This window comes from Dermacentor andersoni, chromosome 4, assembly GCF_023375885.2.
Source record: "Dermacentor andersoni chromosome 4, qqDerAnde1_hic_scaffold, whole genome shotgun sequence".
In the NCBI taxonomy this organism is placed as follows: domain Eukaryota; kingdom Metazoa; phylum Arthropoda; class Arachnida; order Ixodida; family Ixodidae; genus Dermacentor; species Dermacentor andersoni.
In genome coordinates this window covers 174,198,501-174,225,264 of record NC_092817.1, presented here as the reverse complement: position 1 = coordinate 174,225,264, position 26,764 = coordinate 174,198,501, and the positions used below count along the sequence as shown (strand labels likewise).

General features: G+C 44.8%; 1 protein-coding gene and 1 long non-coding RNA gene across 3 annotated transcripts in view; both read right to left on the bottom strand.

Moving 5' to 3' along the window:
* The window catches only part of LOC126530673 (sialin-like), an 80,825-nt gene extending 60,543 nt beyond the window's left edge, over positions 1-20,282 (bottom strand). The window contains exon 1 of the mRNA XM_050177936.3: positions 18,460-20,282. Coding sequence (XP_050033893.2) covers positions 18,460-18,502 — 43 coding nt within the window. The 5' untranslated portion in view covers positions 18,503-20,282. The remainder of the gene's footprint in view (positions 1-18,459) is intronic.
* On the bottom strand, positions 713-8,623 carry LOC126542420 (uncharacterized). 2 transcript variants are annotated; one of them, XR_007601809.3, is made up of 3 exons: positions 8,051-8,494; positions 6,843-6,933; positions 713-959 (listed from the first exon to the last, which is right to left on the bottom strand). It is a non-coding gene; the product is annotated as an uncharacterized lncRNA (long non-coding RNA). The 2 variants fall into 2 exon arrangements; XR_008614925.2 differs by lacking the exon at positions 6,843-6,933 and having other exon boundaries at positions 8,051-8,623.
* Positions 20,283-26,764: the final 6,482 nt, after the last annotated feature.

Below are 26,764 nucleotides of genomic sequence, written 5' to 3'. Positions count from 1 at the left end.
TAGACATTGACATTGACAACAATTAGATCCGTGCAAGAGCAGCTGCTGGTTCAAATCTACTTTCTTCATCAGGCTGTGAAAACATATAAGTTGAGTCTTAGAGCTGTTTACTTTGATTAGGTTGCGTGAGAACCAGTCCATAGCAATAGTTGCTGCAGCTTGAAGAGAAGAAAGGGAGTCAGAGTAGTTCGGTGACTGGGATGTGAGGACAGTATCGTCAGCGTACTGATACAGGCCTACACTGTAAAATAATTTACACCCCTAAGGGTTTTTTTGAGTGTCTATAACTAACCCCCTAGCACCCTAGAAAAAGCTGGGTTTTATAGGCAATTACACCCTTATGATGGTTATTCTATATTCCAATAACACCCTATCCCTTGAGGGTGTTTTGAACAACATATTACCCTTCGACCCATGGGGTGTAAGGGTGTGATCAGGAATATATTACCCCTTCACCTATCGGGTGTAATGAGCAATATAATAGCCCTTGCTTAAGGGTGTTGAAGTACGGCATGTTGAAGCGGGTACACATGCACTTCATTGTTTGTTTCCTAAGTCTACAGTCAGGCTAGCACACAGAAATGTTATGTATGGTGTGCATACAATAGGTAATGTGTTTCCAAATGCATGGCATAGCAACTTTGAAGAAAACACATAATCACGTGTGAGTGTTCTGCGTGAAATAGTCCATTTACCACAGATACAGGAAGAGTGACTGCATGGAGGGTCATTTATTCTAGCCACCTGTACAATATTTAGAGCTTGCACTACGCCTTGTATGTGGTGACAAGTCTTGTGGTCGTTCTACAATGAAGAACAGTCTTATTCAAACCAATGTTCCAGGGCACAGGCGAGGCTGGTGATGCCTTTGTGTAGCTCCATTCCAATGTCCTAAGGCGAGCCATCATAGATGAAGCCATTTCTTCATTGATCGCTGTAGCCATCTGCTTGTTTTCTACCTGCAAAATGATTTGTTGCAATTTAATGTCAGGAAAAGTACATGAAACATGACAAGCAGCGCTTCCCTGCATCATTAACTTAAATATTTCAAGATCACATCAAGACCAGGATAAAGAAAACAAGCACAGATGGTGCTTACTTTCAAGAAATCGTTATTTCGAAAGAATAAGGCATTTATTCTGCCACATCATGAATGTAGGAGAGAGAGGCTACACAATTATATGAGGGCAATTCAGAAATTACTGCCTCCAAGCCCACTACTTTGCCAATATTACTGCAAACATTTTGAACTCTTTATCATTGATGCGCTTATGTTTATGCTATTGAATGTCGCCTCACCATCCTATCTCTTCTCGTTCCAGAGTAATCGAGCAATTCATGGCATCCAGTGGTGAAGTCCAGTTCAAACAGCAGGCTGTAATTGAATTTCTGACTGCGGAAGGTTGTGCGCATATCAACATTCATCGCCATCTGACTGCAGTTTACGGGGATGCCTGTGTTGACGTCAGCACTGTGCAGAGGCGGGCAAGGACTGTGAAAGACCAAAATCCTGCCGCATCAAATCTCCAGGATCAGCACCGAAATGGACGGCCCACAATGGCTTCTGATGAGGGTCATGAACATCAGGCAGATAATTTGACTCGGGGCAATCGCAGGATCAAGCAACACCAGATTGCAACAACACTCGCCATTTCCATTGGCTCAGTGAACCACATCATTAAAGACCTGCGTTACAAGAAGACTTGCGCTTGTTGGGTGCCACGGCAACTGAAGATTGACATGAAAAAGTTCAAGCATAGCCAACAAGTTAAAATCTTCTTGTAACCCAGGAGTTTCTTAATTATCTGGTTCACTGAACCAATGGAAATGGCGAGTATTTTTGCAATCTGGTGTTGCTTGATCCTGCGATTGACCCGATTCAACTCGCCTGCCTGATGTTGATGATCCTCATCAGAAGCCGTTGCAGGCCGTCCAGTTCGGTGCTGATCCTGGACGTTTGATGCGGCTGGATTTTGATGTTTCACAGTCCTTGCCCACCTCCGCACAATGCTGACTTCAATACAGGCATCCCCGTAAAGTGCTTTCAGACGGCAATGAATGTTGAAGGGCGTAGAACCTTCCGCAGTGAGAAATTCAATTACAGCCCACTGTTTCAAGAGGACATCATCACTGGATGCCATGCATTGATCGATTACGTTGGAACGCGAAGAGATAGGAAGATGGGGCAAGTGACATTCTATAGCATAAACATCAGTGCATTAATGATAAAGAGCCAAAATGTTTGCAGTACTACTGGCAAAGTAGTGTGTTTGGAGACATTATTTCCTTAACCGCCCTCATATTACAGCAATAACGCTGGGCAGTTTGTTTTTGTGTGTGACATCTGACCCAAAACTACAATTTGGAATGTGCACAAATAAAGATGCTCGTGTTGAGTCCAATAAATTGCTTACAAATATATCAATCCTTTCTTATGCAATAAGTTTACAATGAGAAGCCACATCATCTCACTGCAACTTTTCCCTACAAGCAAGTTATATTGAAAATAAGGTGTAGCCATATGCTTCGCTATGCATTGCAGGGTAACCATCAAGAGGTACTTTGACATTAATGCCTTGTTCCCAAAACCAATAGTGTAAATGCCAACCATTATTTCACAGGAGGTGGTGGCCACAAGGCAAAAACAAATTCGCAGGGTTTACGTGCCTAAACAATGACCTTACATTCATCGGTTAGTATAACACATGGCATTGTTGTTTTGCCTGCCTCCTCAGGAATATACATTATTTATGGGAGTAGAAATCAGCATTTTCACAGAAGCTTGCTCCTTTAACAAGAGACACAAACGATGCTGTTCTTCAGATTTCCCAGGCAAACAATGCAAGCATCACTATACTCACTATCACAAACAATGCAAGCATCACTATACTAAGCATCACTAAGCTGACCTTTATTTTTTTTCTTAATATATGACCTACACAGTGGCTGGTAACAACCCCTCTCTCAGAACTATTTGGCATCTCTACTAGAAGCCCTACCTACACTTTTTAACATCATCTTAGACATCTCCACTAAGCAAGCACATAATCCTGCTGGTATTTCTATTACAGAGGTTTTCACGAAAGATCTTCCAAGCAAGAACTTTTTAGCATCTGATCATTTAGATGCTTTGAACTGGAACAACACAGTTAATGCATCTTGCTTAACAGAAGTTTAGCTATTTTAATCAAAGCACAGTTAAAGCCTTTCATGTATGAAGTTCGTCATCTGCTTTCACTTGATCTTCCTGGTTATCTGATTGTGAGTTACACTAAGATCAAACATTCTAATGGCCAACATCTTTCATCTGTGAAGCGCAGAAAACTTTAGTGCACTTGTCAGTGTTGTTACGGCATTCTTAAATGTGATGATTAGGCTGCTGGCTGTTTAGCACTGTAGTGGCATTGTACAGGGTGATCATTTTTAAGTTTTATCGAATTTTTAAAAATTTCCTGTGGCAGATGGCATAATTCTTGTCCTTGAGCTAGATTATTTGAAGAGGTGGACATCACTAGCATAAGAAATCGAAACACATGTCCGACTAATTAAAAAAAGTTCACTATTCCCTTTGTCACTAATTATTTTACTGCACATATTGCAATTTACGAATTGTAGCCAGTGAGCTTGGAAGACGTGTGCACTTGAACTTCCAAGATGACACCAGATTAGGAATAATTCCCTGATAAAGAACACTACACAAGGGTGTTCCAGTTACTTTTGTGCATCAGTGCATAAAAGCACATTTTGTTAAAAAAGTAAGTGGAACAACAGTGCATTTTTACGGCAAGTTTGATGGTACATATCTCCAAACTGGCGCAATTCTGGAAATCAATTCCAGAGTGGATGCATCTTGTAATCTCACTGGCTATGATTCGTAAATTACAATATGTGCTTCATATATGTGGTGGCACTGGCAAACACTCCTAGAGTTCTACTAGGAAACATAAATACCGAAGTGGATGGGGAAAAGGCACCTGTTGTAGTTCAATTGGTAAAGCATCGCACGCGTAATGCGAAGACGTGGGTTTGTTCCCCACCTGTGGGAAGTTGTTTTTTCATCCACTTTCATTTTCAGTAACTTATAATTTCTTTATTTCATTTACTAATCACAAGTAATTTACCCTAAGTTGTCCTTGGTGTTAGTGTTTGCTGGCTTCTTAGGATAAGATTAATAAACATCGGCCCCTCAGTTAAGCCACTTTCGTTTTGTTTATATGTGCCATAAAGTAATTAATTGAAAAGCTAATTAATAGATTTTCGTTAATTAGTTGAACATGTGTTTCGATTTCTCGTGCAAGATATGTCTGCCTGTTTGAATATTCCTGCTCAAGGACTAGAATTATGCTATATGCAACAGGTTATACTTAAAAATTCCACAAAACTTAAAATCATCACCCTGTATAAAGACACTGAATTTTAAAACAAGCTTCAGTGAACCTTACTGAATTAGCAAATGGCCAGTGTAACTAGCATGATTATCCTGGTAATCTCTTGTAGCTTATAAGCATAGAGCATTTCACTTACACATTTAGGAATGCGAAATTTTCTTGAAATCAGCCCTTTCTTTTTAACAGCTAGCATCCCTGCCAGTTTGGTTAGACATAATGTTGCATGACTTCAATAGTACTGCAAAATCAGATTTTCTTTCTGCTCCAGTGTCTAGTGATATATCTTTACCAGTGCTCTTAGCAGCTGAGATAAATAATGTTCCTGCAGGTAAACATCAGAAAACATTGCGATAACTGCCAAGTAAATGCAATCATGCGTCTTGTTTACAATACAGCATGTGCTCTACCTCCTGCCAGGTTTGTTCTCCATATCAGGCCAGCATGCGACTTGTACAAGAGGCACCTTTCGCATGCATGAAGATATTTTATGAGGTTATGGTGGTGTCAAAATATGACATCAACCATAATGCCTTAAACTATTATATGAAACACTTGTAGAAAGATAGAAAAGGCACCAATCTTGAATTTATCACGTTCGGTTTACAGTACCATAGTAGAAATGGCTCAACTAGTACAGGTACGCAAATGGGCTAGTTGGTATTGGTCGATGACGTTCGACAATGTGAACTCGACAAAGGATGGAGAAAGAGGCGATAGCATTTGTCTCCATTTCTCGCCACTTTCGACGTCCTTTGTACAAGTCCGCACTGTTCAACATCATGGGTCAACTAGTACAACCTGAAAAAAATGTCATGAAAGAAAACTTGGCTCTCAACCTCGACAATTCTGCCTGTCAGGTATTATGGTTTCTTCAGAACTTATTTCTTTATAAAAAGTCATGCCCATCAAGTAAAGCTTACTGAAAGAAATGAAGAACAACATCAACACCTCTCAAGGCACATGCATCAAAGGAGTTAGAGCATCATACACATTACCTTTAAGTGCAAAAGTATTCTTTTTCTTAGGCAAACTGCATTTCTAGTTTCTTAAAGCCTATATATTCATTTGTCACAGCTATGGGAAAATCACAAGGTGGAAAAAGATGTGTTGGTGCAATTTCAACATTTATGTACAACAACAAAAGGTAAAGCACAGGAAGTCTCACTGCTCCTCTGTCTAAATGACACTCAGTTTCATTTGTCATGTCCACTCCCATCCTGATGGCAGCAGAAACAGGAAGAGAGCAGCGTGGTTCAGAAAGCAGACGAAGGTGCTGATATCCTAGCTGACATAACGAGTAAAGAAGGCAGCTGGTCAGGCCATGTAGTGCAGACTTGAGACATCGTTAACTAGCGCGAAAAAAACAACGGACGACAGCTAGAAGCACACACGACAGAGCTCTAGGCTTCAACTGAAATTTTGGCTACACAGAAACATAGGATCCAGGGGATGTGACCTCGACGGATGGAAGCAACATTCATCTTTCCCTTTCCCTGTCTGACAAAGGAGGTATCGGAGCAAATTGATGGATAGGTTCATTTCAAGATACAAACACTCTTTTCGGTGAGAGCCAGGGAAGGGGTGCTTACACACCTATCACCCACTTTTTGATGCAAAGTGCTTCGAATATTTTCATGTCGACCTGCCTCTAGAGCCGCATGGGCAGATGAGCACTTTGAAACTGCTCAGTGCATGAGCACCTACAGCAATGATTGGCCAGATGGCCACCAGCCACTGACAGCTGCCCTATCTTGGTTCCCCGAAGCAGTCTTTTAAACACCGACCTGCTTGACTTGAGGGAACACAGGGCTGCTTTCAGTGCCTTAGTGGCTAGTGGCCACCTGGCCAATTATCGCCATACGTGCACCGAGCAGTTTCAAAGCAATTGTGCACTCAGGCAGCTCCAGAAGCAGGTTCATAGGGAAATATACGAACCACTTTGCATAAAGTGGGGAACAGGTGTGTGAGCAGCCGTCCCTGGCTCTTACCAAGAGTGTTCGTATGTGAAATTAACCTGTTCATCAATTTGTTCCGATAGCTCCTGTGTTGTTTCCAACGGTCGACATTCTGTGCATCCCATGTTTCTGTGCAGCAAAAATTTCAGTTGAAGTCTAGAGTTCTGTCTTATGTGCTTCTTGATGTTGTCGTCTTTTTCACGCTAGATATTGATGTCTCAAGTCTGCAATGAGCACCAACTAGCCCAAGTGCCTTCTTCAACCATGTAATGCATAGGGCAGATAACCGGTGGCACATTCGAGTTACAGAACTGATGCCAAGGGAAGAGAAGGGTAGTCAAGGACGGTAGAGAATTAGACTGTATGATGAAGTCGGGAAATTTGCAGGCTTCACTTCGAATCAGCTAGCGCAAGACGGAGGTAATTGGAGCTCACTGGGAGAGGTCTTCATCCTCCAGTGGAAAAAATATGTAGGCCAATCGTGATGAAAAAAGTATACCTGTGGGCTCAGACACCTTCACTGTCTTTTGAGCAATGTGTAGGCCCAAGACAATCGGCCGGTTCCCATGCAATTGCTTCATGCTGACTAACTGCATGGGCACAAGAAAACAACTCACCATTAATACCACCCGAGATTGACCACTTAATAAAAGAACCTCTCAAAACTGCAAACACAATTAAGCATTTACCAGCTTAATACATACATATATACAAGCCAAGAATAGTTACAATAACCATACGCTTTATAACTAGACATTAGAATAAGGTAGTGAAACGTAGAATAGCCGTAGGATGTTCAGTGCAGTTCATTTCAGAAATACTGTCGACCACTGACAGGACGCCTTAGGCAGGGTTCAGTCGTACAACAAGAAAACAAATAGTAGTAGTAATAAGCATGCGTGCGTGGAATCAAAAAACGAGTTCAAGGTCGAGAAAAAAATGATTAGGCTCGATGTACTTATTTACACAAAGATAAATTCTTAAACAAATAGCGCAACCACGCGTTCATCCGCAACGGCACGAAAGCTTCTAGAACAAACGAGTACAACTGAAAACGAAGGATAACCACATAGCCGGGATGGTTGTGGTTCTTTTGTATTAGTTCTAGCGATGAAAGCACAAGCATTGCAAGCTACCAGCGTCATTACCTACCACGTGACCTGGGACAAAAAATAAAAACAAAACGAGTGCAAGTACACAAGCGACATTTAATACGGTTGTCACACTGCACACTTTTGGCCGCGATCGATCCTGACTGGGATCGAATTTCTGGTCACGTTTGGCTTCCTTGCTGAATCTGCGGACGGGAGCCAATCGCGGTCGAAAATTTCGATCCGGAACAGGCTCAATCGTGATCGAAAGTGGCCGTGTGACACCGGTATAAGTATGCGCCCATCTTTAGCAACAGAATGAATTAGCCAAACCAAAGTATTATTTACCTGCCTGCGCCGTATACTGACGCGTAGCAGTACTTAATTCTCTACAATTCAATGTTCTGTCACAATTAGTTGAGGACACACGAACAATGAAACATCCGATATATTTTCATTTCTTTTTCACGTTCGGTGCCCGTAGGCTCCGCCTGAAGTACACATACTACACTCGCATCCAACACACCTTGTGCTGTCCTTTAAAGAAATTACGCGAAAATTACTACCACAATGACGCACCATAAAAACGCGACGCTGAATGTGACCACGTACGTACCTTTTATATGAGCCGTCCATGCGCCTTGCAAAAGGCCCTCGGTTTGAAGGCGGAGCGCTGTCACGATGTGTACTCTGGGCACGCCATTTCGTTTACGTAGTGGATGGACGATGTTGACGATAGATTCCGCCAAAAAAAAAAGTCGACTTCATCCCTGGTCAGGCCGAATGGAAGGTGTTTTCTCGTTGGCCACGAATGACGGCCGTCGTAGGCATAGTAAACACACCGTCACAAAGAAACACCGATGTCGTAGGCCGCTACTGCCTTTCTTTCTCACGCATAATCACGTCGCCTTCAGTCCGGATGCTCCCTTCGCGTCGATGAGCACAAAAGTACACGAAAACAACGAGGTGGTGCAACCTAAACGTAGCGAAAAACAATCTAATTACTCACAAGTTCAAGACTATCACGGAGAACACACACATGTGCACCCGGCGGCCCGCCGCGAGACTCAGTAGCGATCGCGGCGACACCCGTCGGTGGAAGTTATTTCAATTTCGGTTTCGTTTTCAAGGCATAAATACATATATTCTTTTAAACTACGTGTGTATATTACTTTCGAGGCTATTTATTTTACGCTACCTCTAAGCAATTATTATTATTATTATTAGTATTATTATTATTATTATTATTATAAATAACAGAGGCAGATCCCACGCACTGTGGGAATCGACATAAGCGCAGCTTGCTGTTCTATTTGCGTTCACTGACGATATTTGGCGATGATGTTGACGGCCTACAACAGTCGCGATGTGATGTTGAATGTTATAATACAGAAAGACGTGCTTGCTCGAGGCGCTGTTGCACGCCATTTTTCTTAGCTTACGTGAAAGTTAACGCTCTAATTCCCTTACACGAGCGCATCGCATCGGGGCTGAAGCGTTGATTTGCCGAACAGCCGTTTGCGTGTTGTCGTCTTGACGCTGCGGTGCTTTAGTGCGGCTTTGCGTCTCTGCATGCCCTGAGTCAGTGATCCACGTGCACAAAACTGCGCGGTGCTTACTTTTTAGAAATAGCAGAAACGTGCCCTTTCATACCTTGAAGTAAAATTATTACTGTTTGCCCGCAACTGTTGCCATGTTTAGTAGTAGTGCTCCTTTTATTGAGGAGACCCCAAACGAAGCATGTTTTGTGTTTGTAGAGTGTGAGACCGGACTAGTTGGTATTCCATGCTGAAGTGACTAGCGCTGGAGGGGACACGGGGCACAAAAGGGCGACCACGGCGACAGCGCCCATACCTTCTCCGGCGATCATTCCATGTATGCGAGCTGCCACGTGCGAAAAGTGGCATTATTTACCCAGTTCGTCTGGGTGTTGGCTTTAAACTTCTCTTGTCTCGTCGTTAGTCTTTCAGATGGCATTGTGTCGATGACTAGGGTGTTTCAGTGGGCATTATGACGGCCAAAGGGGTCCAGAGAGTATTGTAGCGATGCCCACAAAGTTCTCGCTAAAAGGGCTCGCACACGCCTTCCCCGAGTCCCTCTCATGTACATTATGCACGCTCTAAAACCACCCACCGCCGCAGCTGGCAAGGCAGTGACAGCAGCAGCAGCAGAATTGGAAATTATAAGGGAGGAGGCATAGAAAGCTTCGCTTTAAAATCTAGCAGAACGCCTCTGTGCACACTGTAACCTGTCATCCAGAGCTCTGGTGTTTTGACAGAGTTCTATTTCATTCTACAAAGTATTTCCCGTATTCAGCATGTGCACCTGTCCTACCCGTCTCGCGAGGGGAGACGGGCGAGTCTCGCGCAGGTCTGCATATGCCAAGACATCTCGAACGTACTTTGCAGGTGGGCAATCGCGCGCACACTTGAAAAATGCCTCGCCACTGTTCCGTGAACAAAGATGGGTCTGCAAATGGCCCGCCAATTTCTGGAATCTCATTCTATGTATAATGATTGGCTTAATGTCCTATCCATGCAGGCAATAATACTGTCTCCAATTTGGGAGGGGAAATATTTGAGTAAATAGCGCTGTTAGTCGGTGTGGCAAATACTGTATGCATCGCAAATTGTACGTTGGTTCTCTATACTTTCTCACATTTCCCTCCCTTTCTTTTTCAGCACTCTGTTCTGGCAGCTGTTTGTAAGCCAGTAGAACTTTCCTTTCCTATACAACTACAAACTTAATAGTTTCTTTTTGTACAGCGAGCTTCGTAAATTGACGCAGACGCGAAGCCATGAGCGTTTTGCACGGCTCTTTCTGTAGAGGCTGCTTGATCAAAGCATTGTGGTGGGTGAGAAGGCTCAAGTTTGCCTACGAAGCTACCTTGTTTTTAAACGTCAGAGAAGCAGAACGAATTGGGGTTATTGATTCCGCGAAAGAATCTCAGGTGGGGTCAAATCTTCCCGAATCGGCGTATCTTTTGTCCGAGTATGGTTCGTCGCCCCCTTTTCTGCCTGTTTCGTTGTGCTTGAAAGAAACCTAGACGACCGCATTGCTTTGGAGCAATTGTGGCGCGCCCAGCTACATGCTGTCACGTGGCCTATTCATTTTGCTGGATTGCTGGCGTCCCACAAGCAAGAACTGCACTTGTTCTGCCTTGCTGAAAACGTTTTGAACATTTTTCTTTTTGGTTAAATATTCAATGCTAAAAAAAGTATGTGCGCGCTTTTGGATTCCGCGGAATTTGTGCGTGACGAGATTTGAGAACTGTGTGCCACCTAGCCCACTATGACATAATAGTAGTGCTTCAGCAACAGGTTTTTCGCAGGACATATTTAAAATGGCTCATCAAAACAGACAGTGAAACGGTGGGGAATCCTCTTCAGGCGTTTTGTCGGCATTGAAAGTCCGACATGTCTCGGGGGGAAGGGGTTGGGGTAGGGGAGGGCCCGCTTCTGGATCCGCCACTGGTTTGTAGTGCCGTGGGACACGCTGTCTCTTTGTACAACTGTATGTTTGTGAATGTAATAAAAATAAACAAAAACACCCTTGCACCCACCCCCAATATTCTTAGTCAGTGCACCCTTTTGGTGGGTAAAAGGGTGTTATGACATCTAAAACTGCCCTACGCTTCGCAAGAAGTCATGATGATGGGATATTTCTAGAATGGAAACACCCTTCAAGGGTGTTATGACTCGCAATTCTCACCATCAAGGGTGTAAATTATTTTACTGTGTACAGGCACGGCGTTTGAAAGGTTGTTCACGTAAACGCTAAATAACAGGGGACTAATTTTGGAACCTTGAAGAACGCCAGCTTTTATTAGCAAAGAAGCACTCTTTGCCCGCCCAATCGAGACGTACTGCGTTCTCTGCTGCAAAAAATTTTTCAAAAGCGAAAGAAACACTCCACGGAAGCCTAACCTGGATAGTTTACACAATAACAGAGTGTGACAAACGCTGTAAAAAGCCTTGCTGACATCCAGAAACAGTGCACACACCACTTGGTTACATTCAAATGAACGATTTAACATGTCACAAAAGTCCTCCAAAAGCATTTCCCTCCCCTTACCTTGTACAAAGCCATACTGACGCGGTGACAGGGTTTTGTGCTTATCTAAGAAACTTGTCATTGTAAAGCGCAGATGTTTTTCTAATATTTGAGTCAAACAGGGAAAGACTGAAATGGGGCGACAATTTTCATATCTATTATGTGCACCACCTTTGTGAATTGGGGTAATAATTGCCGCTTTCATGTTCGGCGGGATCATGCCACTTGAGGTAATGCTGTTGAACAGCGACAGCAACACGCTTTTAAGTATGTCGAACAAGGTTCTCAGATCATCTACTGAAATTCCATCTATTCCCATAGACCTATTTCGCTTAAGACCAAAAATAATTGAACTTAAATCATCCTCATTTAGCAAAGGTAGGTGTGCCGATTCGACTGTGCTGTTCTTAAGGGTACAAAATAAGGGATGCTGTTGCGCACTACTCGAAACTTGCGAGAAAAACTTGTTGAATTCATTAGCTATGTTTTCTTCATCAGTGCCAAAATACGACACGAAATCTTTTCCTTCATTGCCACGCCTTTTGACACCCCTTAGATTATTAATCAAACACCACGTTTTTCTAGTATCTGAGCCTGCTTTCTTAAACTTGTTACGGAAATGTACTCGTTTAGCCTGACGAATCATTGCATTCACTTTATTTCTCGCAACCTTAAATTTTGACCGTAGCAGGATAGAAGCAGGTGCCCTTTTCGACTAGACACAGAGCAAATCCTTTTCTTTTATAGTTGATAGTATTTTGGAGGTCATCCACGAGTTTTCTTTATTGCGCTGCCTGATTTCAACCGCGCGAGTAGCCGCTTTCTTAAACTCTTGTACTAGTTCAACAAGTTTATCATAAATGTCTATCGGGGACACTTTTTCCAAGAACACTTCCCAGTCGTATTCCGATGCCAGTCTGTAGAAGATTTTGGGATAACAGATGGATATTTCTTTTTTTGCCGCGACCCGCTTTTGGAGGGTTCGATTTCCGGGCTAAAGAGCAACAAACAAAGTAATGGTCTGACAGTTTTGCTTCGACGATAGCAGATTGTAGGGCGAAATTCGGAGCTCTTATATTTATATGGTCGATGCAAGAGACGACTAGTTGCCCTGCCAGAATTTCTTCTCGCGTTGCTTTCTGGATAGTTGGTTGCAGTCCCCATCTTGATAACAGATCAAGGTAATCTGCGACCAGAGCCATAGAAGGGCGAAACGTATCTATGTTAATATCGCCTATTACACAGATATAGTCTTCATGCGAGTGAGGTGAGAGGGCGGTGTCAAGTTCGGCCAAAAAGAGCCTGCCATTAAAGCAGGGGGGTCGGTACACTGCAAAGAGTACCAAAGAGAGAGCTGGCGTGCTTATACGCAAAGCTACAACTTCTGCTTGCTGGAAGCCAAAATTTAGCTCTGTAATAGTCCAACTGTCTCTCACAAAAACTGCGACGCCGGCCACTTTTTTTGCAGGTCGTGTGCATGAAATTGCTTGGTAACCCGGTATTGCATACTGGTTAAAAATAGCAGCTGAAATGTTAATTTCCGTCAGCACAAATACGTCAAATGTAGAACGAAAAGGTGAAGTTACGGCCATGAATTCATCCCAGTGCTTTCGGATACTACGGATATTAACGTGCGTTGCGTGAAATGCAAGTTGCGTGTCACTTGTGAAATATTTTGTTGCTTCAGAAAAAGTTGCACACGTAAGGAATTCGAGATTGCTCATGCTTAGCAGATTTTATCTAGGTCAGACAACTTCTCAATGGGGATGACAGACTTCACTTCTTCCGATTTCTTCGCCAGAACTCTGCCGTTACGTGTCCACACAAATCTGTACTGGTTTTCTTTTCCCTTGGACCTGGCCAATCGGAAAAGCTCCTTGTTTGTCCTTGTCAAATTTTCATTGAAATACAACCGAGGATGAGACTCATCAGTAGGCAAATTGCCAAGCTTTGTCCGTAGCGCAAGCCATTTTTCCTTAGACGCCACGTCACGCATCTGCACAAGGATAGGGGGAGTCGAACTGTCTCTGTTCGGCATTCGATGTATTGAAGCAATAGTATTTGCTTCAAATTCCGAAAAATCAAGTTTTTGAGCTAGATCAGCCATGAAAGAAACCAAATTCTCGTTAGGGTTGGTTCGAAGGCCATGTATTTCAAAGTTGCATCGCCTGCTGTACTGTTCAAGATCATTAACTGCGCACCTTGATTTATCCAGTAGCTCAGCTTGAGCGTCGACAGTCTCAGAATATGATTCCACTCGGGCATGTAGCTGAGTTAACTCTGTTTGGTTAGCTTCCAGACCAGACTTTACAGATTCATATTTATTAGAAAGGAACTCAATTGACTTTGGATTTCAGTAACAGTTTCGGCCACTTTTTCAACTGTGTCCTTAAATTGAAGTAGTTCCGCCACTTTAGTTGTGAGTGCTTCAACCGTAACTCTCAGTTGGTCAAGCTTGCTGTTAACAGCAGAGAATTCATGACCGAAAGAAGCATCACAATCATCCGAGTCGGAGTGATTGCTTGTACTGGATTCGCGTGATGGACATGTCCAGGTTTCACGCTTAGCAGTCGACATTTTTGAAAACGCATTTTTCGAGATAGTAGAACAGCTCTTTCTAAAGTGGTAACATCTTTTGCAACGAGAACAACTCAAACACTTCCCGTCCACGGGTTTGTTGCAAGTAGAGCATGTATCAGGCATTTTTGCAGTCAGCGGCTCTCTCTTAGTTACGATGGTATGAACCAATGCTTAAGATGGCTGTGAGCCCTTCATTGTCTTACATGGCGGGCCCATTCAATAACAGAGGTGATACGAGAATGTGCGTGCATACCTATCGTCACGATGACCACCGATCAGGACAACAAGTATGCTCGTACCTTTGTTAAAAAGTCTATGTCACTCCTGTGTCGTGTGCTAAACAGCTTCGCTGGTCATCTACCTTAACAAGTGGAATGGCTCATAATTTTTGGTGCCACCGCTTTGATCACGCCAGATTTTCCGCCTTATGGGACATAATTTTTCGCATTAATAATGGGCTGCATTCACAGGGAGCGGGAACATGCCCACCGTGTGCACTTATTTACAACGAAGCTGCCGTTTTCGTGCGGCGAAGGCCGACATCAATCGAGAACGCAACCTGCGTTGGAGTCTGGACATCTCACTTTGAGAGGAAATTTCGAATGACAGCCAAATAAAGGTTGCTTTACGTTCATCTAAAATAGAGGATGCCTTCTTTGCGGTACTTTTTTTTCTAGCCAGTAATTTATGATCATTTTTTTTTCTCGCGTCGTAATTTACCAGTTACATTTTTGGGGTGAGCTAAGAATTTGTATGGTTACGGGAATAAAGAGCCTCTAGCGACGCATTCTCCCTAAGAGCCCCAAAGCGGCCTATTACCAAGGCGTCCGTGATTACTGATCGCTAAGAGCAGCCAGCAAACAGACCCTCTAGTACTCCCGAAGAAATGGTGTTATAGCTCGCTTATATGGCTTCGCTGTCTTTAGTGCATCAGCTGGTGAGATTGGCACACACCTGCAATGAATTTATTTCATGTGGTGTTATTCTCCTTAGCGTTTTGTTTTTCGTGCCGCTGTAGAGACAGAGACTGTTCTGGTATCGCATGTTCTCACTAGACATCCGCATCCGTCTGACACAGCGGGCTTTGACTATGCATATTCGATAGCACACTATGATTGAGTGAAGTGACGCTCTATTCTTCCGCTATTTGTTCTGTGTTTTTTTTTTTTATCTTTGCGATTTCGTTTTCGTTCGTCCTGCATTGCGGGTTGTCGAACTGAACCAGAACTGAACCGAGAACCGCAGATACACTGCTATATTCCGCTGAACCGGAACTTAACCAAGCCTTAATTTTTACGACAACTTGGAACCAAACCTCAACCGCAACATATTGGAGGGTCCCTTCCGAATCAGTTCGACAGACTGTTCAGATGGCCTGGTCGACCCTCTGCATGAGCACGTCAAGGGGGAAACGTTGGACAAGGGCTCGAAGCCTCCCGTTGATGGGACATGGTCCCACGCTACAGGCAATTAAGGGTCACATAATTTCATATAACCTCCACTCAGTTTTCAAAATGTCGTTAATCCTTGTGTAACCAAAGCTGCCCTTGAAGGGATTAAAAATGCGGCCGCTTTACGAGTTATCGCACGTATTCCTGTAAGAAAGGGGACGGGATAATTCTGTTCAACTTGCGGCTCTGTTTTGCTGCGGAACGCGATCGGCTGAACTGCAATAGTGGGCCAACTACTCACGAGCAACGTATACTCTTGAAACTTCTGACGTTTCCTTTTCGGTTCTGCTTGGCGCCCGACACGCTTAATGTCACAGTGACAGTGAAAGAACAAGGGAAGGAAGTCCCCTCGTTGAGTGTACAGACCACATACAGGGTGTCCCAACTACCATGCACCAAGATCTAAAATTATGCAAATGCCACGTAGCTGGACAGAACTAAGGTAATGCTGTTTGCCGTCGCTTGGAGATAATGTTATGATTGACCTGTTGGATGTGAGAGACTGAGGCGTACGTTCCCATGACAAGGTGATTGGCCTCGTCCCAGAAAAGGCTGCTCGGCAAGCCTGGACATCAACCTGTCAAGTATGAGAAGCGTTCAAGCGGGCGTCCTCATGTCAACATAATTGTCCTCTTCTACGAAACAGCGTCACCCTTTTTATTCCCCGAGCTGACACAAAGGGATGGACGAAGAGAAGGCAAACGGAAGGGCAGGTGGCCGTGGACGACAGAGCCTGACGAATGCACTAATACTTCCACGTGCTCCCGAAGAAGACAGCGACGACCACCGACCACAAGGGGTTATTTAAGGCTGTCATGGCCCCTGTGTTAAGCGGAGCCGCTCGAGACTCGGATGAGAGTCACAACCATGTACCAATTATGTGAATACAATCTTTTCTACTTTTTTTCATTATCACGATGCCCGGCTTAGTTGTCGTTTCCTCATTCCTGCGGTGAAGACCCACATCACCCGGTCGAGATCATATCAATACTCACACCGCTTTCTTGCACTCTGGCTAATTGCATAATTAGATTTCATAAGTAAGCAACTTCACAAATTGTATAATTAGATTGAAAGTGTCAATGAAGAAATTGTAGGGCAACATGAAAAACTGGCGATGCAGCTTTCTATTGCTCAGAACGTGCTATCTATGAGTGTTCTTCCGAGCGTAAAAGAAGCCCGCGAATACACAGAAGGTTGCCGCGCGACTGGATGCTCTAGGCACTTCCAGTGCATTCGCGGGCTTCTTTCACGCTCAGAAAAACACATTCATACAGCACGTATCGAGCAATAGAAAGCTGTAACTGCAGTATTTCATGTTCAACTATATTTTTCTCATTGACACTTTTCGTCCAATTATAATATTTCAGGAGTGGCTTATTTAGTTCAGAGCTAATTATGTAGTTAGGCGGAATGCGAAAAATAACTTGAGTATCCCCGAGCGACGGCAAACAAGATTACCTTGGTTCTGTTCAGCTACGTAGCATTTGCATATTTCTAAGCCTTCCTGCATTATAGTTGGGACACCTTAAATAAACACAAAATATTTTTATTTAGCAATCCAAGGAATTTTCAGGGCGATGTAAGTTGGCTCTGCTAGGCACATGCAATCCGAGCTAGATCTGGGGGGATATGCTGTAGGAGTCCACCTAGTGGACTGTCCGTTTCGGCCGCTGCTGATTGGATGCAGCTGCGCGAGCAAGGAGGAGACGAGCAGCCCCAGCCAATCAGCAGCGGCCGAAATTGACAGTCCACTAGGTAGACTCCTACAGAATACCTCCCCGGGTCATCGGCGTCGGTTGTCGTAACTATGCGAAACGAGACAATTAGGAGAAACACCAGCTCGGAAGGTGCTTCTTGAGCGCAGTGCCGCGTAGCTATAAATGAATTCATGTCCACGAACTGTGCAGCAAATTACAAAATGACACAAGAGACCGTAACTTGACACATGCGTTAATTCAAACCCTTGTGCCAGAAACGCCTGACAGTATCTAAACACCTACGAAATAATGAAACTTGCATGGGTGCGCCGTAAGAACTCGGTTGCAGGCGAGTGTACAGAACAAAGCATCCTTTGTAAGGGCAACACCTGTCACACGGGCCTGTGTCGTTGCCGAAACTTAATCTACTAGTCCCTGAACGGTTCCTCAACCTTACCGGCCGGGTCAAGTGTACGCAGGTGTAAGGCAGGGGAAATGTGCAACTAAGCGAAATTAAATTTGTGTCCACGGCGTTGGACACTGTGGCCTTCGAAAACAAGTCACATTACGCCTGGCACGTTCGTTCACAGTGTATCCAATTTCTTGCGTAATATTAAAGGCACTAGAGATAAATCGGCCCACGTCACGGGAGAGTAAAAATAAGCTGTCTTTCGCTCCAATATGCGGACCAAGGGAGGCTGAAAAACAGGTGAGGCTGAAAGACGTTCTTTTGTATATTTTTCATTAGACTTAATTCTAAACCGCTACGAATGCGTATGAACCAGTTTGAACTGGTTCGAGTCATTATTCGTTCGAGTCATTATTCGAATCTGAACCTGAACTCGAACTGAATCCGAAATGTTTTCAGCTCAACTCCCTGCTGCATTTATTAATCGCTGGAGTTGGCTTTTCTATAATGGTATAGTCAGCCCTCAGATGACTTATCTGGCCGTGGTCTCATCATGTTTTTTTGCTAAATTCAATTACATAAAGAATTAGCTTTTTAATATAAAAGAAAAACGAAGAAAAAGAAAAGATGGTATATAAAGGGAAAAAATAGCGAGCTCGTTTTAAATATGACTTAAAAGAATGGACACCTTTTCGCATAGTTGAGCAAATAAATTCTAATTGACTTAAAAACGTCTTTTTTTTTTAATTTTCACTACAGGAATTTCTTTTGATTTTTATAGTCACGCATACGTACAGTTTTCTATACCAAGATAATGTCATGCAACACTTACGAATTGAGTTGCCGCTTCGAGGGAGGATGGGCCTTTTCTCCATGTTCGACGGCAGTCAGTGGCCTTTCTTTGCACACTATTCCGCACACACTTGACGTCCTTTCTTAACGCTCGCTTTCAAGGTCTGGTATTGAATGGGCCCACAAACTTAAAAATAGCCTTGGCCCCTACCTTTCTGGTTAGTTCTAACAGAAGCAGGGCTCGCACTTTGCAACTGACCGCCCTTAGAAAGCTCGATCAGTGTCCAGTCCTATAGGTGAACTTAGTGGTTATAGCCTCAAACGATACAACGAGGATGATTCTCCGCGGCCAAGATGACGATTGAATGTAGAATATTTCTTACCAAATTGGACAAAGATATGCGATAACAATGTCAGCTGTGACGGAGACGATGCACGAAATTACTTGAAAGAAGATAACGTCAAGTGAAAACTATGGATGCGAGCTAGATATGCCTGTGCTGTTACTCGGAGTTCCTTGAAGATGGGGCCTGAGGGTGACCCAGCTAGTAGCGCCTTCAGCAGCTGCGTACAGTCGCGGGCCTTCGCTGGGCAACGCTAAGCACCAAATGCACGTCAGAATCCTCGTCCCTGGAGTGTTCCTTCCGGAGGTCCAGAGCTTCTAGGCGAGTCAACTCTCGACAAGGCCTGATTCGCAAGCCGTCAGTAGTTGTGAGATTCAGTGAGACTCAAATGTCGAGTCCTTCTATTCGCGATTACCCCCCAGTTTCTCGCTTGCGACTTCTCTCCCTGTTCTCGCCAGTGTCGCGAGGGGCCCTCTGCGGCTCTTGTCCTGTGTCGGCGTTGTTGTAATCGTCTTCACTCTGGTCCCCCGTAATGGCGGTTCCTAATGACGTCGGTTTCGAGAGCGAACGAACCGTCTTGAACCGAGGTGCTTCGCTTCGTGCGAAGCAACTGCCTTTATGCCTTGCACTTCCGCTGCTACGAGTCTCGCTTGCTCGCCGAAAGCGCTGCTATCGGCGCCTATGGATACAATAAGAAAAACTCACTTTAACTATGTTCGCATGCTATTTCGTCCGGGTAGTATGGATGTCCCCACTGTGGTTCGCTCCTGCCTGAAGAAGCACCGACGGGTTCGATAAAGAAACGATAACTATTCAAGGGATCGAGGTGACTGTTGAGAAATGAATCGGCATGAGATTTCACCGTCCGACAAACTTAACGAAAGGCCGCAGTTTGGTTACTTTTGCTTCACTGTGCTACAGTTGACTCAAACCTCTTCGATATCGAATCTCTCTGGGAGAACTTGATCACACGGCCAAAGGGATACATCCGCTGTCTAGGAACGTGTCCGTTTCGCTATGCAAAATACTCTGGGGATCTGAGGAAGTCTGACGGCGCAGTATCGTTGCAAGCGCTGACTGAGATGTCTAAAGGCCTGGATGGACTAGGATCCTTGAATTCACGTCGAGGGATTCACCTAAACGTAGAGACGAATACGACAACGCCTTACGGAGCACAGCGGGCGCAGCAGAGTAACAGCAGGAACTTGGAATTCAGTCACATCGAACAGCACTGCAACCGCACGCAGAAGGCAACGCGCTCGACGACTCCCTCGGGTGGTTCTGGCAGCCCGTCGGCGCACGCTACGATATATCAGACATCGGCGCTGCGCTCGTCAGTCGCCAGAGTTGCGCCCATTGAGACAATCGGGCGGAGGGCGAGGAGGTCGCTTTGCTTTCTTGTTTTCGATCGATAAGGATAATCTTGTTTTTCGGCACGTGCGTCACCGGTCTGCCGACGTCTGGTCCGGTGGCTGCGGCTGGCTCACGGAGGCGGCAGGGCCCAGCACAGAGTCGCGATTGCGATGGGCGAGACCCGCGGGCGAACTCACTTTGAAAGATGTGAAAGTCGCTCTGTTTGCGGTTCGCGTGGCGTGCAACGAGCCCCGTATCCCGCTTCCCGGGTCTGCCCGGCTATCAAGTGGAAGCGCTATCGTCTCGACTCCTTTTGTCTCGCCTTCAACCTCTCGAACTGTAATATGCGAGCTTGGGCACGTTCGCTATCGAGCGAACGGCCCGTTTCTTGAGCAGCGTTCACAACATGAGCTCCCCATTCACTTTGTCTTCGATATCTTCATCCCTTGAAGTCATACTCACGTTGCGAGACCTTCGCAGCTACTTTGAAGGTCGAAATATGTAACCACAATCACTAACAATCAGACCATTATTGAGAAAGTATTGCAAAATGTGTCAGCGAAATAGAGTGGTGCATTTTTGATATGGTATACGCCCGTGAGGAGATGAGATACTTGACGCTGACAACTTACATAAGTTATGCATCTGAAACACCAGCGAAAATTAGAGGATGCATATTGAGTTCATAGGACGTGTACCAATGAAATGACATTGAAGTATTGTCTCAATTTCTTTATCTTCGAGGAAAGTATTCCATCTGGAGAACAAGGTGGATCTTTGAACCACCGCTGCGGTAGCTGCGTGGCTAGGGCGTTGAGCTGCTGAGCATAAGGTCGCATGTTCGATCCTGGCTACGGTGGGTGCATTGCGAGGGGAGGCGGAACACAATAACACTCGTGTACTGTGCATTTGGTGCACTGTAGCGAAAGCCGGCCCGGCGCTCAAAATTCTTTCAGAATTAACCACTACGACTTGACTCATAGTCAGAGCCAGGTTTGGGCGCGTAAAACTCCAAAACCTATTTTTAAATTATTATTTCAAACAAAAGGTACGTGAAGCTCAACCAAGGCACCCAAAGGAAAATGAAACCAGGTGTGCACAAATATGCTTAGACGTAGCACCACGCCATCGGTGTCGTCTTACAGACGCTAAATATCGATCATGAGAAATAAGAGATTTCTATTTATGTGTACTCGAAAAAGCGAAAGAGCGTTTGCAATAGCGCACGCCGAGAATGCGTGGACAACGGGAATGTAGTAGTAGTGCGAAGAACCAAAACTTTTCCAGTTCCAGTTGAGTGCACAGAACGGCAGCCGAATAAGCCAGGGAAAGAGAACTTCAATGCTGAATTCTTCCCTAATACAAAGGGATATCTTTAAGCACACAAATACCGGAGCATTCGATAACGGACTGGCGTTTTGGAGCGAAACACATTGAAGTTGGCCTGAGGAGAATGGAGTCGAGCGGATATACCAGGGCACGAACGACGAGCTCCTAACATAGCTCAGAACCCGGTACATAGGCACAAATGCACAAATTCCCCAGAAGCCATGCACTGGTGCGGAGAATCTTAACCTAGGCGCACCCATCGTAGATGCTGAAGTACGAGCCGTCTTGCTGAAACTCCGAACTAAATCTGCACCAGGCCCCTATGGCATACCAAATAAGACCCTCCGAAGTCTAGACGACGTATTTATCACTGCTTTAACAGAGTGCTTCAACCGCTGTTGGGGAACAGGTTATATCCCCTCGCAATGGAAGCATGTACAAATAATATTCATACCTAAACATGGTAAGCGACTACAGCTCGAGAACTTACGCCCGATCTCTCTGACCTCATGCGTAGGAAAACTCATGGAGCACGTTATACTTAACCGCCTCCACAATTTTACGGAGGACAATAACTTATTCCCGAAATCCATAATTGGCTTTCGTCCAAAACTTTCCACGCAAGACATCATGCTTCAGCTTAAACATCAAGTTCTCGACCACATATCCAAGAATGGTACCCGGGCTGTCCTGGGCCTTGATCTTACAAAGGCCCTTGACAACGTAGCGCATCATGCTATACTAGACAATCTGCAGTACCTAGGTGTGGGCCAGAGGACCTACAACTACATCAAAGATTTCCTGAACCACCGCATGGCGGAACTAAGAATAGGAGAACTACAATCGGACAAGATCTCTCTTGGAAGTCGTGGCACACCGCAGGGATCAGTCTTATCCCCCTTCCTCTTTAATATAGCAATGATCTGATTACAGGAACAACTTAATCAGATTCCAGATCTACACCACAGTCTGTATGCCGACGACATCACCCTGTGGGTGGTTAAAGGTAGCGATGGAGATATAGAAACGACGCTACAACAAGCTGTAGATACGGTTGAAAAGTACGTGACCGACAAAGGCCTCGCCTGCTCCCCGCAAAAATCAGAACTCTTCCTACTCAGAGCCCCTACAAACCGCAAATCCGACACTGCACCACCCCCAGAAATCACTGTGCGAGCCAGAGGAGGCGCGATGCCGGTGGTGACCACCATCCGTGTACTAAGCCTCTTCATGCAAGCTCACGGGCTCAGCGGCAACACAATTCATAAACTGGAAGCATGCGTTCAGCAGACGATGCGACTCATTTCAAGAATTTCCAACCGACACTCTGGCATGAAATAAGGCAACCTCATAAGGTTGGTACAAGCTTTCGTTCTCAGCCGCATCACCTACATCACTCCGTACCTATGCTTCAAAGCGGCAGAGAGGGAAAATAGAGGAATTTATCCGGAGGGCCTATAAACAGGCTCTTGGGCTACCTATAAGAACGGCCAACGCTAAATTGCTAGCCCTAGGTGTGCGCAACACCATCGATGACCTTGTGGAAGCGCACCTTATATCTCAATACGAAAGGCTAGCTCAGAGTGCCGCCGGGCGAAACATCCTCCAGAATCTCGGCATCAACTACGAGTCGATGCAAAGCATTAAAGTAGACATTCCTCACGTTCAGAGGCGCCATCCCAAAATTAATCCACTCCCTAAAAACATGCGCCCCCAATTCCACAAGGAAAGGAGGGCCGAGCGGTCCAAAGCCCTACATCAGAAATTGCACGCCTTCAAAGACCTAGTCTATGTCGACGCAGCAGAATACATAGAGCGCAACTGTATGTCCCTTGCAGTGGTGGACTCCTCAGATCAAATACGCGCTGGTGTTTCAATTCGCGCCAGATGCTCCGAAACAGCGGAAGAGGCGGCTATCACTCTGGCAATAGCCTCCACAAATTGTCCTTACATTATTAGCGATTCCAGAGCAGCAGTACGCAATTTTGCGAAAGGTTGGGTCTCGGCTCCCGTAAAACACATAGTAGACACCAAACAACACCCACGACCAATCCAGATCATTTGGACACCAGCACACTACTCCCTGGCCGGCAACGATGCCGCCCACACCGCCGCTCGAGGACTCGCCAACCGAGCACCCGGATGGCTCACGCTAGGATCAGAGAGGGATCGAATGGTCAGTTATCAGGAAATAACTCAGCACTACAGGTTAGCCAGGGCAGTGTACCCGCCAGCACACAAATCGCTTAACAAGCGACAAGAAGTAGCTTGGAGACGACTTCAGACGAACACCTACCCCAACCCCGTAGCCTATCACTACTACTACCCGGACCAATACCCTAATACATGTAAGCATTGCAAGAAAAAAGCGGATCTGTTCCATATTATGTGGTCGTGCCCAGCCGAAAATCACACAACTCACGAAATAAGTAATACTGAGCAGTGGGAGGCCGTGTTGCTTAGCTCCGACCCTGACCTGCAGGCCAAAGTCATCAAGAGAGCTGAAGAAGCCGCCCAGGCCCAGGGGCTCGTGGCTGCCTAACAACAAGGTCATCCGTCAATACCTTGTTTTCAAATAAAGTCTTCACTCACTCACTCACTCACTCACTCACTCACTCACTCACTCACTCACTCACTCACTCACTCACTCACTCACTCACTCACTCACTCACTCACTCACTCACTCACTCACTCACTCACTCACTCACTCACTCACTCTCCGCCAAGCCATCCCGAAGCAATGCCTTAGTAAAGCTGTGGGAGAATTTCAGATAATAGATATGAACTAAATTATTTGATTAAATGCTAGAATTTTACGTGCCGAAACCACGATATGGTTTCGCCGTAGGCACGCCGTAGTGGGGGACTCCAGAGATTTCGACCACCTGGGGATCTTTAACGTTCCCCCAACGCATGGGACAGCGGCGTTTTTTTTTTGCATTTTGTGCCCATCGAAATGTGGCCGCCGCGGTCGGGATTCCATCCCGTGACCTCGTGCATAGCAGCGCAACACCATAGCCGCTAAGCCACCATGGCGGGTAGAAAGGAAGTGAGACGCAGAAATTGTGTGAATGCGGCGTCAGAGAAACTGAAGGCTATTTTGGGTTTTCTAAAAACTATTGACCTGTGCGAAAATCTTTGACATTCCCCTGAAGAATATAAATACCCGAATGGGTCCTTCCGCATTACTTAACTGTAATCGTTGTAAGGTGTTTTTTGTATTTTGCGTAGCTTGAAGCACTCTGAAACTCCGCAGTAAAGCTGTTATATTCACTGAAACATCGTGGGCTATGTTGCATAACTGGACAATATTCTAGTAGACTTCACAACACACTGAAGTAAGTTAAATGTTAAACTGAAGTAAGTTGTTGCAAAGGCCGTTCTTCCAGAGTGCTGAAAGTATATCTACACTAACAAGTAAAAAAAGTTTTTGTATTTAACTGGTTTCTCCCCGTTACAGTGGGGCCTACCATGTCAATGGTTATCCACGTGGCTTGAGCACACTTGACGCGTCTGATAATTTCTTCAAGAAGACGAAGCGATTGGCTGTCTACGTGCAAGAGTCCAGCTGGGGGCTGTCGGATGCCGGGTTCGGTTTGCTTAAGAGAGCGACCAGCCCGTGACTCAGCCTTCGGCGAAATTTCTTCGAGGCTGGACACGTGGCTTACGTGACGTCAGTAACTGGCACTTATCGGTAGGAAAGCAAAACGCAGTTGGCAAGATTGGCAACTTATAGTGTTAAGGTTTAGGCCGATAAAGGAGTTGGAAACGCTGTTTATTAAGATGAAAGAAGAAAAAGGGCAAAAGGAATGTGTGCGCAAGATTGCCATATAAACAAAAAGCAAGAGAAATACAAACACTAAAAGCAGTATATTTATGAAAACATGTTTGTACAATATGAATAACTCGTTCTCAACCGCTAAAGTGACATCCTTTTGGATACGTGTACGCAAGAGGGTATTTCTAAAGAATAAAGATATTGTAGGATTTAATGTGCCAGAAGCACAATTTGATTATGAGTGACACCGTAGGGGGCACTCCGGATTAATTTTGATGCCTTAGGACTTAGGGATCCGTAAGGTCTATTTAATGCACAACGCATGGGCGTTTTTGTATTCGGCGCCCGTCAACATGCGGCCGTCGTGGCAGGGATTTAAACCCGTGACCTCGTGCTTAGCAGTGCCGCGTCATATGCAGAAAAATATTTTATGTTTTGGAGGGTAACCTCTCTACATTTCCCACCTTATTTCTCTCTCTCTCTCTCTCTCTGAGTATGCTTTTGATCAAGCGCTACAGCAACCAAACATTCTGTTCTAGCTCTGTAATTGTGGTCACATTGATATAATCGCTATAGCATGGCACTCACAAGCTTACGGAACCTACGCACTCGCTTGAACTCGCGACGGAAATTTGCAGACCTTGTCAGTTCATTAGATAGCGCATGAAAGTGAAAATGCTGAAAAACAGTTTCGTGGGGAGTTTGTTCCTTGCTGCGGCGCTTTGGGTAGACGCAACAGTCCAAGGACGCTTACATAAAGACGGCCTAGCAAATTCAAATCTTGAAACCATAGGATGTTTCTGTGGTATTACCACGACTAAAAGAACTGAAATTAGGGCGCCTTCGTAAGAATTAGGTAAATTATGAATACCATGGCTAACCTGAAGTGATAGGGTTGCGACGTAAAACGTGTAAATTTAATTACCTTATATTTAAACACGCGCTTTGTGCCTTCGCGGTAAGTTTTGCTTACGACAGTTGATTCTTATTTGCTTCGTTTGTCATGTTTCAGTGTTAAAATGTCGTATAATTTAACTTCCGGCTTCATACAAATTCGACAATGTTAAACTTGCCTATCTCAAGCTCCAAATAAATCAGTCGTGGGGAGAATGCATCACTGCGATGGTTTTCTGCACATAATTTTTTTTTTCAGATTTTGTAAGACTGTACGCGCATCTTCCGTCTATAGAGCGTACTCGCGTGCAATAATAATAAAAAATGGACCTAACTAATTTGCTTTGAAACACATCACGCATTCCTGGCGTGCGAGTGTCAGTGTGAAAAAAGAAACATGCTACTTCATGTCATTTAACCAGGGTTTTAATGAGAGTTCTCACTTTCTTGTGAAGAAGTTGCATGAATGCTTAGTTTTATTTCTTTTATTTGTTTATGCCACCCCGACAAAGCAGATGCAGAGGGACGTGAAAACAAAAGTGAAAAACCTGACTTAGAGTCAAAACGTAATTTTCAATGTTGTCCTACTTGCTGCAGCAGTTATGGTTGGACGATGAAAACGATGCAAGAAAAATTACATGTGCCAA